Raw genomic sequence first — 19,797 nt, 5'->3', positions numbered from 1 at the left:
TTTTTTTCAGAGAATCAACCAAACATGTAATTTGACCTGGGGCTCTTCAAACTTTTACATATGACCTTATGTCTTTTGTGAAAAATGTGGCCCTCACATGCCAATGTTAACACATGCATGAGTAATTGATGATGGACTTAATAGATATGTTACTACATAAATAGCCCCTTCAATATAAGGAGGATACTTGTCCTGCTGATTTATTGGCCTGGAAGCATAATACAAATCTGGGCTAGGAGAGCTGAGGGAACATCTGAGCAACCCATATATCATAAAATCTACACATTATAGCTTACATACCAGAACTCAAGGCAAAATCCAGACAATCCCACAGCCATAAAAATAGATCTGCTGTTTTGCTGGGGCCAGATGTGAGTGTGAAAACAACAGAGGTGCGTCATTGTCAGGTTTTGACATAAGGTCGTGTTTCAAATGTGACAGTCAAACTGTAAGGTTGCCTACATATCTACAGCAGTACAAACCAGGCCCCATTTGCATTAGTAGGTTACACCTGATGCCCTGGGTCATGCTAATGGATACAAATATAACTGTACTGAGTGCAGTGAGTGAATGAAAGCAATATGGAACAAGTTCATGTGCACTGAAATGGACTCACGTTACCTTGTTGTGTGAGTGTACACATGTAGGCATGCATCTTCCCTTCATGTAGGCCACAGTAAAAAACCTTGGACAGGCTTTCAGGACACAGATTAAGCCTGTTTCTTTTGCGTATATATTCTTGATGGAAAATCCATTTTAGTCTACATCTAGGCTCAGTCTGTGTCTGGACAAACAGGACGTTTGGGTCTCGCAATTCTCCCCACTCTCTGGTTTCGATGCAGTGATTTGTCAGGATCTAATCCCAAATGCAGAGAATAATTGAAATGCGTTAACATATTGATTTTATTTTCAGGTGGTTGAAGCCTTGATAGTTTCCTAATGGAATTGTGATCGATTAAAGCTCATCACATTATACTTGGGGAATGGATAAGTGTGGGAAGATGTCACTAGATCTTAAATCACCTCTACAAAGGTTGAGGTGGTGGAACACTTCCAAAAATCCCTGCATTGCTAGTAAGGCTGCACTGATTTGATATAATCGGCTGGTATCAGCAGCAATACTTATGTTACAAAAGCTACAATATGCATGTTTTAGGAATTGGAGACCTCTCTCTGGACCTCTGGTGGAGATGTGTAATTGCATGAAATGTGCATGCTTCGGAGCCCTTCCCCAAGTGGATGAATCATTGCAATTAATGTGACTGCATTAGCCAGTAGCCTACCGTGTCATGCACTTAATTTCTTTGTTATCTTATATATTTATTTGTTTTATATATAGATAAAATATGTAGTTACAGCCTTGTGTTACTTTACACAGGAACAAATGATCCCAAGCAATTCCACCCAATAAGGTGTGTTGATTTTAAATGGAAGTCAAAAAAAAGCTGCACTGGTGTCAGACTGGTACTCTGTATCAATGTGACATACTGGAATTGTTATTAGCAGAAAAAAAAAGTATTGATGCAAACCCAATTGCTAGTAAAGAACAAAAGTCGCATGCTTGCTATATAATAATATTATGCTAACTAGTCCCCATTAGCTTTCACGTCTGACGCTGTTCAAAGTCAGACATTTTCTATGCTAACTCAGCTAAAATTGCTAAAGCCAGTTGTTCTTTATTCCTATAGCTGGACAACCCAGATGAACAGGCTGCACAGATCAGACGAGAACTGGACGGGCGCCTTCAGATGGCTGATCAGATAGCAAAAGTAAGTGCTTCTGCCTGAAACAATCAGATGGCGTTCAGTAGAAAGCTGCTTTGAATAATACCCAGCAGACAGAGTGGATTCTGTGCGTCTGCTGTAACTTGAAGCTCATCTTTACAAGATCAAAACACGTTTAATAATGCAGTGACACAGGGAGGAAGAATATGTAAAGATATGCATGACTGACAATGATTTCTAACAGAAAACAGCACTGGGTCTTCATTATGAAACCCACTCATACCTTTTCTCTGCAGGTTCTATCCTAACTACAAAGAGACAAACGCTGCAGACGCTGCAAATTATTTAGTATATAGACGCAAAGACAGATCAGATAATGTTCATGAATATACTACCCTTCAAAAGTTTGGAGTCATAGTTTTCAATAATATAACCTATGTTTCCAGAAATATAGTTATATGAAGATTTTGGTGCAGACATTAGTATCAGATGACTCTGATATGATGCTAGTACTGTGCACCGTCAAAGTTTCAAATAATTAAAGCTGCATAAAAAATCTGATTGAATAAATTTTAGATGTATCCAGGAATAGGAACAGACCTGTAGATGATTATAAAATGAAGAAAAACAATCATGTTCTGGCTGGTCCACCAGCACAATTTAGCTGTTCCACAAACACATTATAGCCAGATTTAGCTGTTTCAATTAAATGTTTTAACTGTTCCACTAGCAGATTTAAACTCCCAGATAGCAAGCATATATCTGTCCACTAGCTTGATAAGGTTGGCACCCCACTGACTATTCGCCACTGCTGGTCCACCCTCGGACCACCCAGATTACTGTCCTGCATACAAGCTCTAACTAGTTTTTATTCTCCTCATACAGATTTTAAATGTACATAGACTTAAGTTTAGAAAATACACTAAGACAAATATTACAAACAACTGTGAGTGACTAGGCCTAATATAAAATGATTTTATAGAAAATGTTTTTGCTGACACTGTGCTAGATTAAAATTAGTTACTAAACTAATTTAAAAGTAACTAAACTAAAGAAAGGAAGGAAGGAAAACAAATAAACTGCACTGTAAGTGGAAAATGAGTGATGATAAGTGGAATTCTGTCTAATACTCTGCTTAACCACTGGTGGGCCACCCAGAAAACACTGAGCAAACCACCAGCGGACCAACAGCTTTGCCATCAGCAGGCCAACAGTGGCCCACTATCCTCTTACTATTAGGGCTTTAATAGCATGTTGTAGTATGTTTTAGCTGTTATACTAACACAGTTTAGCAAATTTTAGCTTTTCTACCAGAACGTTTTAGCTGTTCCACTAGCATGTTTTACCCGTTCCAATAGCATATTTTTGCTGTTCTACTAGCATGTTTTAGTATGTTTTAGCTGTTTCACTAATAACATTTAGCATGTTTTAGCTGTTCCACTAGCACATTTTAGTTGTTCCACTAACACATTTTAGCATGTTTAAGGTGTTTCGCCAATACATTTTAGCACATTTTAGCTGTTCTACTAGCATGTTTTACAGGATAGCGGACCACTGTTGGCCTGCTGGCAGCAAAGCTAACGACCCACTGGGTTTTTGCTCAGTGTTTTCCGGTGGCCCTCTGGTGGTTAAGCAGAATATTAGACTATATGTCACTTTTCAGTGCTCATTTTCCACTCACTGTCCAATTTACTGATTTGTCCTTCATTTGTTTCTTTCACGATGCTTTGTAAATTAGTTTAGCAAATACTTTTAACAGCAATAGCATAAATAAAGCCAGTTATACAGCTGTAAACAGTCTAGCACAGTGTCAGCAACAACACATTAAAATTGTTTTATATTAGACCTAGTCATTCATTGTTTCTGTCAGTTGTTTGTAATATTTGTCATATTTTATTTTCCAAAATAAAAGTCTATATGCATTTAAACTCTGTTTGAGGAGATTAAAACCTGGTTAGACTTTGTATGCAGGACAGTAATTTCGGTGGTCCAAGGGTGGACCAGCAGTGGCAAACAGGGTGCCAATTTTAGGAGACTGATATATGCTGGCTATCAGTACATTGTAGCTGTTCCACTAGCATGTTTTTGTTGTTCCACTGGCATCATTTATGTGTGTCACCAACACATTTTAGCTGTTCCAGTATCTTTTTTTTTTTTTTAACTAATAAATTTTACCCCATCACTTTTGGAGGTATGGTGGCACCCCTGTCTCACATTACTTGGAATGGCACTAGTGATGACAATCTTATGTCTCTCATCTCCTTTAACTTTCTTTTCTCCTTCTTTCTGTCTCCCCCCTTGCTCTTTCTCTCCTTCATCCTTCTTTCCTGACCCACAGGCTTGCAAATTCCCCAAGTTTATGTCAAAGGATATGGAAGCTATGTACATTGAGGAGCTGAAGTCATCAGTGAATCTGCTCATGGCCAACCTGGAGAGCATGCCCGTGTCTAAGGGAGGCGAGTTCAAACTGCAGAAACTGAAGAGAGGACACAACACCTCCATCATTGACATGGGCCAGGAGGATGAGAACCAGCTGTCCAAATCCGATGTGGTCCTCTCCTTCACTCTAGAGGTACTGCTAGTCTTCTCTGTACTGCGTTCAAGACAGACTAGCTCACTTAATCATTGCTGAAAATGACTGACATTGCTGAAAATGACCCCCCCCCACCCCCCCACCCCAATCACTCAGCATGATGCTAGCCAGCTCAGGCGTCTGTTAGCTTTCCTCTGACTGTGTTCAGCTGTCCAATGACGTTGCATTAGCAGCAGTTCAAAAGGTCTCAGAGAAAGTCTGTGCTAGCTTTCGCCCTCCTAGCCCTGGTGGTATTGTGTGATGGGGGGGTGGTGAGTGGATTTGGATACGTTTAAATTGGGGAGAAAAATTGGGAAAAAAAATTTCAAAAAATGAAATGAAAAATTGTACATCCTTCATCCACTATGTATTATTTTTTTCAAAACTTATACATCTCTGTGCCAACTGTAGAAGTATGAGGGAAAATTCAGTCATCCTTTCAGTTCTTTGTGTATTAAAAGAGTTAGAAGTAACATTATTTAAAAGGCCTGTCACTATCCCCACCTCCCTTTGCTCTAAACAAACCATAGCCACTTATGCTTGATGAAAAAAATACAATCTTTATGAATAAAATAATGTAAAACTCTCAGCTGTTTCTGACCAAAAACTGAAACTGGCCTGTGAAGGAGAGGTTTGGGCTCTCCCTTCTTCAGCATGGAGATTTTTATCTATCAGTTTTATATTAGTATGATTTGATTGTTAGACTTTCAGATGGTCTAGAGTAATATTTTTTTCTCAGGAAGTCAGTCCCACTTATTAGAAATCAGACTGTGATTGGTTGATTGCTCTGTTACTTCGGAATCATGCTGATGGGTAATCTACATGTTTGGCCTTCTCTTCAGCTCTTTAAGTTATAACCAATAGGAGAGCTCGCTTAGATATACCTGCCTAGATATCACAGACGAAAACATTTTCTGATTAGCCAGTTTTCTGCTGGACATTGCAAGAAATTGTCCCCTTTGCAATTAGCTTTGCAATTTGCATCATGAAACGGTTCTTTAGATCGATGGAGGATGTGTTTTGTATGGTTCTATTATGAAAAGTGTTCTACATAGCACCAAAAAGGGTTCTTCTATTGTTACAGGCTTGACATCATCACAATAGAATAACCCTTTCTGCTGCTATATAGAACCCTTTTTATAAAGCACATTCTCCATCAATCTGAAGAAACATTTAGCAATGCAAAGAACCTTTTAATCATGCAAAGTGTTCATGGTTTCTATATAGAACCATTTTCTTTACTAAAGAACCCTTGAAGAACTATCATTTTTAAGAGTGTATAAAAAAACAAAAGTTTGTTGCAGAGCTAAAAGTAGCAGCTGGTTTAAGTGTTGTCTGTACTGGGTGTTGTGTCTGTACTGTACTGGTGGCAATAATTACTTGTTAGCAACATTAGCCACGTAGTTCTAGGATGAAATTAAAGAAGCAAACTTGAGACACAAATATGTCAGGTCTATAAGCAGGGAATGGAACAAACTGTGTAAATTTGATTTTTGGTCAAACTGCTTCCTTAAATTATTCTGTATGAAGAAGTTAATTGAATTGACTAAACTAATTACCTCATTTAAATTGCTTTCCATAAAAATGTTGCATATTTTACAGTGTATAAAACGTTTCAACCTGCAGGCATGTGCTCTAAGTTTTAGATCAGGGAATATATGCAATCCTCAAAGGACTAGCTGTGGTTTACTTAAGGAGAGGCTGGTACATCTACATAGGAGGCCACTGTAAAAGTTAGTGCATGAGGAGGTATTGAAGTGCTGGGTGTGGTCTTAGTTTAGTGCATTAGTGAAAACTTGCCTGCTTACCGCAGCAATTTCTGGCTAGGCTTTTAAGTCTATGCATACCAGAGCAATGATTTTGTGGATAAAAAAGGATGCGATAATCGCTTACAAACAGTCTCTAATGATGCAATGGTGAAATGCCTGTGTGATGCACCTGTCGGTCTTCATCAAGTAGATTGAGGATTTTTGAGAATTAGATTTACAAGCTGTTCATTCTGAACACCGTGTTCCGTTGCATGCTGGCATTAGATATTACAAATCACAAAAGCCATGTTTTTTGCATTTGTGGCACATTTCATTTGGATTTCATTTCGAAGAGAATTTAGGACCCGTCACCTTGTGTTTATCAGATTCAGGGCAGCGAGAGAGGACAGAGCAACCTTTGCATTTATAAGCACGCTGTGTGTGTGTGTCTGTGTGTGTGTGTGTGTGTGTCTGTGTGTGTGTGCGTGTGTCTGTGTGTGTGTGTCTGTGTGTGTGTGTGTGTGTGTGTGTGTGTGTCTGTGTGTGTGTGTGTGTGTGTGTGTGTGTGTGTGTGTGTGTGTGTATGTGTGTTTTTAGACATTTTCAGGACTAAAAGGTCCTGACTTTGTAGGAAAAAACTGCAAGTTTTTGCAAGTTTCAACTCACACACCATCACTGTTGGCACCTGCATACACTGCTATTATTACACATCATCAGTTATATTAGTGGAAGCATCATTGGACTACATACACTAACATGTCACTACCAACATGTCAGTGTCACCTCCCAAATAATAATTGCTCAGTGGTGGTCGTGGGGGGACCATCGATGAAGGGGGGGGCTAAAAGGGGGGACAAATTATGCAGAGAAAGAGATGGACTACAATCTGTAATTGTAGAACTATGAAATCCATCTGTATGGTAAGTGGACCTGATAAAATGGACAATGGATGGAGATACAAAGTAGTTGCACATAATAAATACGCACTACAAGTCAAAAGTTTGGGTAACACTTTATTTGGAGTGGTCCTTTGTAGATAAATAATAAACTCTTAACAGATTATCAGAAACACATCAACAACATAGCACTGAAGGATCAGTAGTGAAGCATCTGAATACATTGAAGTAAATATCTTAGATGTTCTGTTGATACATTACTTACATTAAGTAGATGTATTGTTAATATGTTAATTAAATAACTTAATCCTAACTCTATCCCTGGGCCTAATCCTAATCCTAACCGTAACCTTAACCCAAAACTTAATCCTAACCCTCATATGTTTTTGACATGTTACTGAGAGTCCATTGAGTGCTTGTTTCATCTAAATAGATCTCTCAAAATAAAGTTTAACCAAAGTTTGGAATCACCTGTCATATTAATAATTCAATGACATGCAGTGTTGACTGAAATATACATACATGTCAAATTACGTGTTTATTTGATATAAACTAGACGTCAAAATGTAAACAGATAATTTATTTACAATTCACAATAGTTATCTGATCAGCAAGATATGGTCTGTTCTGGATATTAATTAATCTATAGCTCCATTCGTCATCATTTTTGCAGCTTTCTACAAATTTCATGTCAAATGCTCTTAGAATATCAAATGTTTTGTTGATATTGTAAGTAAAAATAACATATCCTTCATAGAGAACACAGTTCTGCACATTTTAATGCACAATTACCATTAATTTGATTCATTTAACATTAAAAAAACACATAAATGTGGCCTGTGCAAAAGAGATGGCACATTGCATGTTTTATTTGTTTAGTATGCAAATAAATAGAAACTGTGCACTAAATTTATTTTCACTCAGAAAATCTACAAAACATGTCATTTGATCTGGATGCAACTGCATGTAACTTTTGCATACAACTGTATTAGAATCATTTTATACATGTATCTGTGTGCAGAACAGAACAAAAAAAGTCTATTCAGTTTACCCTGACCAGCTTAGACAGCCTACAAAACAACACCTCATACATCTGTCCTCATATCTTGGCCCTTAACACACCGGGGCTTCTGGGACCGCCTGACCGCATACCCAGAGCTATAGAGCGCTGTAATGAATGCCCCATATGGACAGCTCCTTCATCTACCCCAATAGCTCTGCGCTGACAGCATCATTGAGCACATCTCCCTGCCTGCCCTGTGCATCCGCACTGGTGATTTGTAAGGGGCTTGCTTTAATATGACTGCGCAGAGTGATGGGTTCTGAAGCAGACAGGTGTGGCCCCCCATGTCCACTGCATCTATAAAATGGAAGGGAAAGGAAGCTGAGTGGGATCTTAGATGTGAAAGTGTTTGCATTAGGCCTTAACAAACACACCGTCTTAAAATCAGATGTATGGTGTGTATTTTTGGGACCCTGACCCTATATGACCCTGTACATTTAAAGCAGTGGTTTAGCCACAAATCAAATTTACACAATTTTTTTCCTTAGCCAAAAAAATGTAATCGATCAGTCAGGACATGTTTGGTGCTTGACATTTGCTTCTTTAGTTGTGCACTGGAGCTACGAGGCTTATGTAGCTCACAATAGGCTTTAATAGTTGTGGGAAGCTTAGAGCCACCCATTAACGTCATTATATACATTTCTCAAACTCTGTCGAGTTGTTGAGTAATTTAAAATAAACTTGCTAATGTGGTTTCTGAGACTTTGTAACATAATGATATCTATTAAAATGGATAAACAGAAACTCTTTACACACTGCTAGCCTTCCATTACTTGTTAGCTACACTGGCCTCGTAGATCTAGTGCTAAACACCAAACATGTTTCTGCTGATCAGCTACTAAGTACATTTGTGTAAATTTGTTTTTTTCTCTGTGAAGGACTAGAATTATAATATTAAGTGTTCCTCATCTTCTTTACTTTCATCACCTTTAAGTTGTTGTTCTTCTCATTTATCCTCTGGTCTCAGGTTGTGATCATGGAGGTACAAGGCCTGAAGTCTCTTGCACCCAACCGCATCGTCTACTGCACCATGGAGGTAGAGGGGGGCCAGAAGCTTCAAACTGACCAGGCTGAAGCCTCCAAACCAACGTGAGTCACATAGCAACTTCTTTTACCGTACATAATGCTGCAGAACTGAATCAATCCCAAACTGTCCATCAAGATTTATGGACTTAAACTCTAAGGACCTATATGTGGATCCACATATCAGTCCTCACTCTCATAGCTATATTACTTACATATTAGTTTCATAGTAATTACTGAATAAGTCATAGTTATACTGAATGGATTTCAGGTTCAAGGAGTTAAATCTATCACAATTGACAAATAATGGGAATTGCTTCACATCTAATTTGCTACCCCATAAAATCCCAGGCATATTACATATTAATGCTTATTATTTAGTAACTACAGGGACTTCAGTACAAACTGGTTGAGCTGTTCTTAGGTATAGAAGTCTGTAATTAAACGTTGGGCCTGGTGGGCTCTGGTCATTTAAGGGGTTAAAGACACTCGGTACAGAATTTTAAATGTGACACCTTCTGGACAACAGTATATCCCAAAGAGCCACTACAATGTGCAGTGCTATTTGAATACACCTTGTACAACTCCTAAATAGACCATCTGGCCTAAAGGGTCTCCTCTGTGGTTGAGAACCCAGCATAAATAGCCAAAATATATTAGAAGGCTGCGACAGCTACATTGTAAATCATTAAAAAAATAGAAATAGCATATGCTGTAATGATGTCTTCAGTGCTTATCGGAGAAAGGCCATTTGTTTAGCAAAGCATGACACATCTTTCAGCATGCACTCCTATCTCAGTAAGAGTTTCTCGCTGGGAGAAAGTCCATCATGGCTGGAGTCATGAAGTCTCGCGCTGAATAATTCATTCCGCTGTGTGATTGATTAAAGTAACAGTATTACACTGGCACCCTATCAGCAGTTCCCCCAGTTTTAACTGCAGGTGGTTGTTATTGTGTAAACAGGCCCTTTTCCCCAAGTACATCTTCAGTGTTTTAAAGGAGTGAAAGAATCTGATGTTAAATTCCAGGACTCACCACAGAATAGTCTTGTGGGGCCAGATTGATCTCATAATGAGAGTGCACATCTAGGGGGTCGACCTGTAGAATTTCTGGTGCTGGACTGTGACGAAATCTGTCGTAAAGAAGGGTATGGCCCTCTAAAGCCCTCCCCCAAATGCTTCAAGTCTGTGCTCCTGTCTGGAGTACAATTGATAACACAAGTAAAATAAGCTAAAACCTAGTGAAATGCTATCGTTAGCTAACAGAACTGTTTTCCCTTGCAAGAGGTAAAGTTTATTTTTATTGCATGTAATGTGTTCTCTGTACATATGACACATGCCTAGCTGGAGCTTTCTGGGGGGAATTTTCAGCTATGCTTACTTACATCACACCTATGCACTAATGACAGGTTTGTTAACGAGTGTTCAATCACCCCTCGCTTTGAGGGCCGCATTCACAAAGCATAGATTGGTTTAGATGTTTTTGTCTACATTTGTACCCCCATGTCTATGTATGGCTCCTCGAGACTTCTCAGTGATACAATCTTCTAATTTAAAACTTTTCAAGCTCCAGTTCTACCTACTCAAAAAGTTTACATACAGCCCTGAATCCCATCCAGGTCCTTTAGATGATCTCGTACTGGTGTAGGTTCAGGAAACTGTAGAAAGACGGCGCTATTGTGTGTGCATGTGTTTGAAAGCAGTAAGCTTTGTGATTGAATGATTTCTTCATTACGTTATACAGCTTAACCTTAAAATAATTTCTGCGTGTTGTAATGTGTGCTTGCAGTAAGTTTGCACATGTAAGCACAGTCAGGAGACTCATTACACAGAAAAGGCACTGATCTCATTACTCAACAAGATTTGCCACATGCCACACAGACACACACTCACATTCCTCTGGGGTGCAGTGGGAGTGTGTGCAGAGTGTGAGTGAAACTGGAGGGCTGCTGGGAAACACATGCTGCATCTGTCTGATCACACACCTGATGAGCACCTCAATTGATCCAGCAACATCGGCTTAATCAAAGAGTGGATTATTAGTGTGTGTGTGTGTGTGTGTGTGTGTGTGTGTGTGTGTGTGTGTAGACAGGTCCATGTACTGAAATCGTGTTCTTAAACGCACCAGCTGAATTAATCAGTATGACTGATAGACAAATAAATAAATAAATAAATAAATAATTGCCTCTTATTATTAATCAATGTCTTGTATTTGTAAAGTGTTGCTTGTCTTTTTGGGAACAATGTGTTGCTGCTTATCATGGCCAAGACATCACATTTGTCTTATTCGCTCAGATTTAAACTTAAAGAATAATTTTTCTATTTAAAAATTGGTTTATTTTTGTTCTACCTATATAGAATGTAATTATTACTGTTTATTATGTATTATTACAGTAACATTATTTTCATCCAGTGAATGTAGGGTTACATGAATATAAAAATCACATGATTTCTATAATACGAATACAGTTCATTTTCATCACCGACATTTAGTGAGAGCAACAGTGGTTGCATGTTCCATCCAGTGATTGTATATATCATATACAACTGTAGGGAAGCCTCAGAACCTTTTAGTCCTTCAAAGTCTGTCATTTTTTGTTCTTTTTGTGTTTAACAGAATCATCATGGTTGTATTATTTAAACTCTATAAGCACTGAGGTAATACTCTTACTTCATTGTTAAGTTTTGGTTTTAAAACAAAGGGGTTCAATTCTCAAAATGCCCAGTGGAAAATGATCCAATCAGGACAGCTCTCCCTTTGTCTAGGACTTCAGGAGCTGAACTGAAGGTCTAGGCCCTGTTTCAATTCTCTTTTTAGCTTGTCCTCTGGTTGTGCATCACACCTATGTTACACAAGTAGCCACTCATGGCAGAAGGAGACAGTGAGGAGCGGATTATGCAGTCGCCTGCAGCAGGTTAGCTTCAGTGAGCTAATCGGCTAGACATGCAAACTTTGCAATGACTTTTTCTGAGAAGCTTGAGCATAAAGCACATGGCGTTTGTGAGTAATTGCTTTGTCTGGCTTTAAACTTGAATAGAACAGTGATGTAGAGCCTTTCTTTTTGTTAGCCATGTAGGCTTTAGCATGCTAACTAGCCAGCTAGCGGAAGAAAGTTGTATCAACAGTTGTGTAGAGGAGATATATTTATAACCTAAACCTGAATGTTATTATTTTGAAATGTTAAGCTTTTAAAAAAAATACTTCTATGGTTTATAAACAGCTTTCAATGCCATTATTTTTGGGTTTGAAAAGAGATGCAACGGTTCTCAATGATTTCTTAATGAATTCTGCAGCTGAAGTCGATGCTGGTGTTCACTCAGGCTCATCTAACACCCTTCACTCGAGCTACTAAGTAATGGAACAACCCTTAAAATGGTGTCAGGTGTTCTCCCGAGGGGAAATGGCCCAGAGGGTTAAAGGCCAGTTGGAACAGAGCTCATTTACATATATTAGTTTTAAAGACACAGTAACAAAAACAAAACCAGTATTGAAACAGATACCTAATGTGTCAGATTAACCACTGACATAATTAGGAACTGACAATGAAATCAGCCAATCACATTTTGATTTACAATGGGTGTGGCCAGGTTTTAAAGAAGAACTGTCCCTCTAGGCCTTCTAGAAGTTCTAGATACGTCACTGGTGGTGAATTGGAAATGAAGTCTATCCAGATTTACATGCTTCAAACTCTTCGTGTTAAAGGTGCCATAAAATGCATTTATTCAGCATGTTACATTGTTCTCTGATGTCTACATAGAAGGTATGTGACTTTGCCCAGGGGGAAAGCTGTGGTCTTTCACATCTCTATGATTTGGCTCTAGACTGAAACAAGCTGCACCACTGAAGCAAGAGGCACCGCAATGGCTCACACAGAAGCAACATGTTGAAATGACACAGGCAGGAAAATAAAATTAACTTCCATGTAAATAAGCTAGGTCATCATGCCATTTAGTTAGCTATGCTAGTTTCTTGGAGCTTGCTAGTGGCTAACGTTACCTATACTAGCTACTTAGTTTTCATCTTGACAACAACACAAAGTAAATCAAAGTTATAAAGTCACACAGCATGGCTGCTACTTACAGGTTATGGTTGAGGTTGTGATGCTAATAAAATTAGGCCTCCAGTCTGTTCACTTTCAAATGCTGACTGAAGCTGCTTGTTATTGTCCGAGGTTTGAGAAATGGTCCGGAGTGAAATGTACAGAGCAAACTAACAACTTTGGATTAAAGTTGCCTGGGATTCTGCTAAAGATGTGGCAGCTGAAGTTCCTATTTGCTAGCTTGTTTCGCGAACTTTCCGTTCCACCTTAAATGGTGCAGCGGTTACATTCTGGCAACTGTACAAGCTGCAGCATTTAAATGGGAATGGAACATTCGATTAATAAGCTGGCAAATATGAAGCCAACTTCAGCCTCATCTAAAGATGAACATCAACCATGCCATTCACGGTTCCATGGGAAGGATATGAAAAGTGTCGACATCCCCTTCACAGCCTTGAATGGTACATTTTCGGCACATAACCTCCATTTTCATTCCTTTTGCTCCGTTGTCTTTGTTTCGCTGGGCTAGAACATGGGCTAGAGTCAAGACTATTACATAACAGTTGGCCTGTTTTACCTCCCTCTTTTGCAAATGAGGGATTTCCATTTGAAGGAGAATTCAACAGTGCTTAAAGATCATGGGATGTCAGTTCCATGTACCGAGCTCTCCTTATTCAACTCTGCCAATGTAAATACAGTTTTTCATTCTATGGCACCTTTAAATCTAGAATGACCAGAAAATGTTCATGCAGATCACGATTAGCTTAATGCTAACATACTACAAGAATCCCTCAGGGGCGCTATCATAAATTAGCATTTTTGTAGAGGTTTTTTTCTCGCTTTTGACACTTATGGCCTGAACCAAAGGCCAAGCTCTAATAGTCATGGTTTGCTGCTGATATGTCATACTGTCAGTGGTCCCAACTGTGCCATGATTGTAGCCTCTCACTCTCGTTCATACAGCTTGTTGATTCTTGTTACAGTGGAGGCTCTTGAGGGGAACCGGAGCACCACTTTGCTGTTGTTTTTGTAAGTTTGCTCATTGATTCATCCATAGTCCTCCCATAAGCACTTTCCAGTGCATTCTGCTGAAGTTGCTGGAGGGATCAAACGAAAGGGCTACAATCGCAGATTCTGTCAACATGCAATACACGAGCAGTTTGTGTGGAAACTTGTAGACAGCTGTGCTGTTCTGTGGGTGTGTGTATGTGTGTTATACAGTGGTTCTGAGGAAGTGTGTATGTGTGTCAGTGCTTTGCTATTTCAGGCTCAGTGCCCTCAATGCGTCCAGCTCAGGTGCTGCTGGTTTTAGGTTAATATAATGCTCCAGTTAACCTGCCCTTCTCAAGGTAATTTTGTACTTGTTATAGTTAAACAGTGCTTTACTCATATGACTGTCAGTTCTCAATTGCCACGCTTCTTACGCTCAAATAAACAACAGTCTAGAACGGGAAAGTTCATGAATGATCTTGACAAAGCTGTGGCTGTTGGCTGCTAGCATGTTGCTAGGCCATTGCTTTGGTATCCCAGGTGGTTGCTAATATGTGTGTTTATAGCTTTGGGTAAAGAGCAATCAATGTTATCCTCTTAGTTACTTGTTAATAAAAAATAATGAAACATACAGCTAATAAAAATCAACCAAAAAATCTACCATAAAATTCATGGTTTGGTCCACTCCTACTTCTTTACACACTCTAATTAGTTTAATGCCATTCTGTCTGTAGCCATGGCTGAGCCTACTGTAAGAAAAAAAAGATATAAACTCATTATCTCACTTAACCCTTTTCATTAGCACATAAAACAACAGCATTCACACTGGCCATGAGTGTATGTGATGTAAGAGTGTGTTCTAAAAATCTGAGTTAATATCATTTATCAGACGTGAGTAGATTTCATTACTGAGACAGAGCTCGTTAGTGAGCTGTAATGGCTGCTATTATTAGCAAGGGAAATTAATTAATGGTGTTAATGGCTTAATAATGCAGACGAACAGAGCTCTCAGAGATATTTTGTAGTTAATAAGTGTTATATGGATCTAAAGAAACGTGTACAGTTGGAAAATCATTGATTTTTCTTTGTGGTTCATAAATAAAGTTGTAATTGTATTTCAAATTCAGATTAAAATTTGACCCCCTGTGGCCCAAAAATATTCCAACTTCCTCGTTAGTGCTGTGGGGGAACTATGTTGTTTATTAAACTATGGCTACTGTGGCTTATTCATAGCTGCAGGCATGAGCATAACTTTTTGAAAATTGCACTGAAAGACTGGTGTGGTGGCCGTGGTGGTCCCTCATGCCTAGCCAGTCCCTTCCATGTCATCCAATCAAGGTTATGTAATAAGGTACTGTTTAACTGCTGCAGTGATAGCCTCTCAGTGTTATGTAACTAGCTAATGTAAAGTACTTAGCATTTTATATTTAGCAGCACTTTTTAGTAATGATTAAAAACTTTTTTCATTCTCTGACATTCATGTAAGCAACATAGGAAACCATGTGAGTGATTGTAGCCAATGGAACCAAATCTATGACACCAGGCAGAGTAGTCTGGTAGAGAGGACCACAAAACATGGCTATGCTACCTATTCCATTCTTGGTCCATGACTGTAGCCTACAGTTACACTTCACTGGATTTGTTGAGTGATGCAGCGTTCTTCTGTCTGTTGCTTTTTTTTGCATTGTGGGAGAATGTAGTGTCCTCAGTATCACTCTGGAATTCCATTTTACAATTCAGACACCACAAAAAAAAAATGACTGATAACGTACTGATCTACGCAATAGTGCCCTAAAACACAAGCAGGGATTTCAGTCACAGTCAATATGAATTTATGACTTGCTATGGATCTGTGGCTGTGTCAATTCCACTCACTTCTTTTTTGAATGAAGTAATCAAGAAACACTTCAGGCAAAATGACCAACCGCACTAATGAATAATTAACACTAGCACTGAAGTGATGCACTGAATGTACAAATGTGAACATAATTTGAAAACAAACATGATTATTACCAACTGTATGTAAAACAAAAGACGTGATTGTGTCAATGTAATACATTGCATTCATACAGAATCCTGAAATGATGTACACATTTCTGTGCGACTTCAATTCATTCATTTTGTTATTTCTGGTTAAAGTAGACACTTTTTCTTTTATGAAAGGTAATTTTGGCTGGAATATGTTCCAACTGGTAATGTAATTGCCTTTAGCTCCACCTGAAGGAGAACGGTGGCATAAAATATCTTCATGGGCTGCCATTCATCTAAATGCAAATTTATAGAGGAAAAAAAATAACAAACAAAAGATGCGGTGCAGTCTAAACAACCTGAATCAACTCTGATATGGATGGAAATGTTTGCTGTGATGTTGTGTCCAGGCCAGTGGGCTGTTTAACGTATTCTCGCTTCTATTTTAAGGTCACTCTCCTTGAGCTGTTTTCATTCACTATCGGCCCAGCGCAGGCTCAGGAAATATAAACATCAGAAAGTTGTTGACGGAATGTTAGAGAGAGTTAGAGAGAGAGAGAGAGAGAGAGAGAGAGAGAGAGAGAGAGGACAAAATAAGTAAGATAAAAGAGAGGGCTACTGTGGTTGATATTTCTGTTGACATCCAACAGGCAGGATTGTGATGATTTTGAACTGTTAGCAGATGCCAAAAACACACACACAGGCTTGTTTTTTTGACAGTGTCAGGATGTGGGGTCATACATATGTCCCCAACATATTATATACATGTAATTACCTACTTGTAGTAATAATCTGCTCCATACAGTCGTACGCAAAAGTTGTACAACCCTGGTCAAAGTATATGTTTTGTTGATTATTTTTTGGTTGAAGTGAAAATATGTTAACTATGGAGCCCCCAAAAGGACGTGGGGGGAAAAAAATAAAATAACTCCCTGCAGAATGACCTGAGATATTTTTTCTCAAGATAATTTTCTCTGGATAATTATCCCGGGATATTTTTCTTGGGATAGTTTTCTGAACGTCTTCTTTTTTGACACACAGGTTATTCTTCAAACATGTTGCATGCATCCACCTATAGCCTTTATGTTGTCTAGAAAGCTGTAGCTGGATATATTTGTGTAACACTTCCTCCGAAATAGTCTGCTGCGATTTAAAAGACGTTTCAAATGGTGCTCTGATATAATATAACAATGTCTGTTGGTGAGCACTTAAACAATGTCTTTGCCATTGAGACCGAGGTCAAAATAAAGTGCTACATAATGGTCAGTTTCCATCAGAATAGTTCTAATCACGGATACACAACTTCCAGCACTCCAGGAAAATGGACAGTGGGCTTGGGGAGATAATAGTGATTATTTCTAGTTATTATCCCAAGAAAATTATCCCGAAATATATATCGGGAAAACTTAAGCGCTTTACCTACTTTACCCTGTAGATAGCACCAGTACACCATTCAGGCAGAGTTCCACTCAGTATCATCTCCCTCCGTTGTCCATTTTTCAGGGGTGCTCGCCAACAGACATCATTATATCAGAGCGCCATTTGAAATGTGTTTAGTTTTGAAATGTCTCGAGTTTTTAAAAGGCCACACATGATTTTGTTCATTATGTTAAATTCAGCAAATAAACAGTAATTGTCCATTATGTGTAGAAGTGTGTTCTCTACAGAGGATGTGTTAGCTTATCTTCCCTTCAAAAATCAACAAAACATGAGACCAGAGGCTGTGTTTCCTAAATAAGATTATTGAAAATGTACCCTTGATGGCATCAACCCTCGGTACCACCACTAGCTTAGTACCTTTTTTTCTGAGATTGTTTATATTTTACATCAGGAGCTTTTTTGTTGTTTTTCATAGGTTAGCCTTAGTACAGTTTTCTGTCCTGAAAATATACAAAAACAAACACTCACACACTCTTGGCAGACGTTGGACACATTCGCTCGTAGTTGCTCTGACTCATTCTCGCTCTGTGTGGTGTCACAGAAGCTTTGTTCTAGCTTTCTGCACGCTTGGTCACTTAGTGATGATTCAGTGAGAAAACATCTGTGAGGAAAGTGTGTGTGTGTGTGTGTGTGTGTGTGAGTGAGTGTGGTACATTGGTCTTTCCATTAACAGCAGGTTAATATGATTCATTACAGATATTAAGCCAAACGCTCTTACTCATCACACACACACACACACACACACACACACACACACACACACACACACACACGCACACACACATGTACACACATACAGTTTAATCATGTAGTTATTCCACATCAGGAAAAATCCACAATTATATATAATTGAGCCATTTATGCTCCAATCGAAAATGCATTTTTTTTATGCGTGTACAAAATTTACAGAACACTGGCAAAAATAAAACGTTGTAGCTCACTTTGTTTGGAGTCACTAAATAATGTAAACTCGCCAGTTTAAACCACTGCTGAGCTGGACTGTGTTGCTGTAGCTAATTGAAAGTAAGCCAGTTGGTAATTATAATTAGGTTGTCATAGTGCTTACGCTAGCTTAATTGTGCAATTAAAACAAAGATAAAATACACCCAATCAGTCCTACACTGTGAAAAAACAGCACCAATCATGGCTGGAAATTCTCCTGATAGTTGTTTTTTTCTGTAAAACAGAAATTTTTAAATTTTTTTGTTAACCATTCACCTTTCACAAGAAAGGTCATAACACTCTTTAAATGTAAACAGTTTTATAAAAAACTGGCTGAGCATTACAGTTTCTCATTACATTTATTTTTTTTTCTTTTATTGTTTTTTTTCTTTTGTCAACGTTCTATAAAGCTTGTCCAACCTCGTAACAGTTGCAGTGGAAGACTACATTTGTGTTCAGAGCATGGACAGGTCAGTCATGTTTGTGTGCAATGGGAGATTGGATTTTCTTCTCTGGAAATCTTTTTCAGGCTCTTTTCACAACTGCACAATCAACTTCAACAGCTCTGCTTGACTGTGACAGGCCTCAGAAAGTCTGTCAGAATGAACTCAGCCAGTCCCTCAGTGTGTGGTCAGGGTGTGTGGATGTGTGTCTATTCTAACAAGCTTCTGTAGCGCTGGGCAGTGTTAGCTCACACAAGCACAGCAGTGTTAAGAGAGGTCAAACTCCACTGCCCTGGAAGTCTGCATAGCACTATAGACCCTGAGGGGGAATCTACAGTCTATCTGCAATCCTCTGAAATTTGTGACTAGTGCAAAGCACAATAAATGACATAAATCCATAATAAAGTAATGGGTATCTGAAGTCTTATTATCTATCCCCACATTCATTGACATGCATAGAAATGTGAGGTTATATACACTTTGGAAGAGTGAAGCATATTGCAATCTAAGAAGGACTCACATTGCATTTTCTTTTTGAAGGCTGAAAAACGCACCACCTTTTTTTTTCTTGAGGATTCAAAATGTGTTTTTTGATTGCCGATTCTGGTTGTGCATCACATCACTAGTGCTGCTTAGCATCTCGCTAAGCAACACTAGCGTCGTGAATGTCAATCAGCTGTGCAAGCTAGCTATTGTTTTGATATGTATAGGCAGAATTAAAGCTCTGGCACTCAGTCTTTTACAAAGAACCCATTTACTCCTGACCGTTTCATGCCAAAAATGACTTGTATCTGGATTGTAATGTGATGAGTTTAACCACATGCATTTACACTTGGTCCCTCAGTGTTTCCAGTTTGTCAGATTGGATCAAATGTGTTTCCAGTTAGTCAGATTGGAATCCAATTTCCTATTCTATTCAAAAAAATGGTTGCTGTCTTGAAAATCACAT

General features: G+C 38.7%; 1 protein-coding gene across 4 annotated transcripts in view; it reads left to right on the top strand.

The window, feature by feature from the left end:
• cadpsa (Ca2+-dependent activator protein for secretion a) overlaps nucleotides 1–19,797 on the top strand; it is a 192,120-nt gene that overhangs the window by 72,241 nt on the left and 100,082 nt on the right. For all 4 annotated transcript variants that reach the window (XM_036559375.1, XM_036559372.1, XM_036559374.1 and 1 more), the window contains exons 4-6: nucleotides 1,689–1,769; nucleotides 4,063–4,296; nucleotides 8,971–9,092. In XM_036559375.1, coding sequence (XP_036415268.1) covers nucleotides 1,689–1,769; nucleotides 4,063–4,296; nucleotides 8,971–9,092 — 437 coding nt within the window. The remainder of the gene's footprint in view (nucleotides 1–1,688; nucleotides 1,770–4,062; nucleotides 4,297–8,970; nucleotides 9,093–19,797) is intronic.

Source organism: Colossoma macropomum, unplaced genomic scaffold (assembly GCF_904425465.1).
Source record: "Colossoma macropomum unplaced genomic scaffold, Colossoma_macropomum, whole genome shotgun sequence".
Taxonomy (NCBI): domain Eukaryota; kingdom Metazoa; phylum Chordata; class Actinopteri; order Characiformes; family Serrasalmidae; genus Colossoma; species Colossoma macropomum.
The sequence above is the reverse complement of the archived record's forward strand: the minus strand, read 5'-3'. Positions and strand labels throughout refer to the sequence as shown.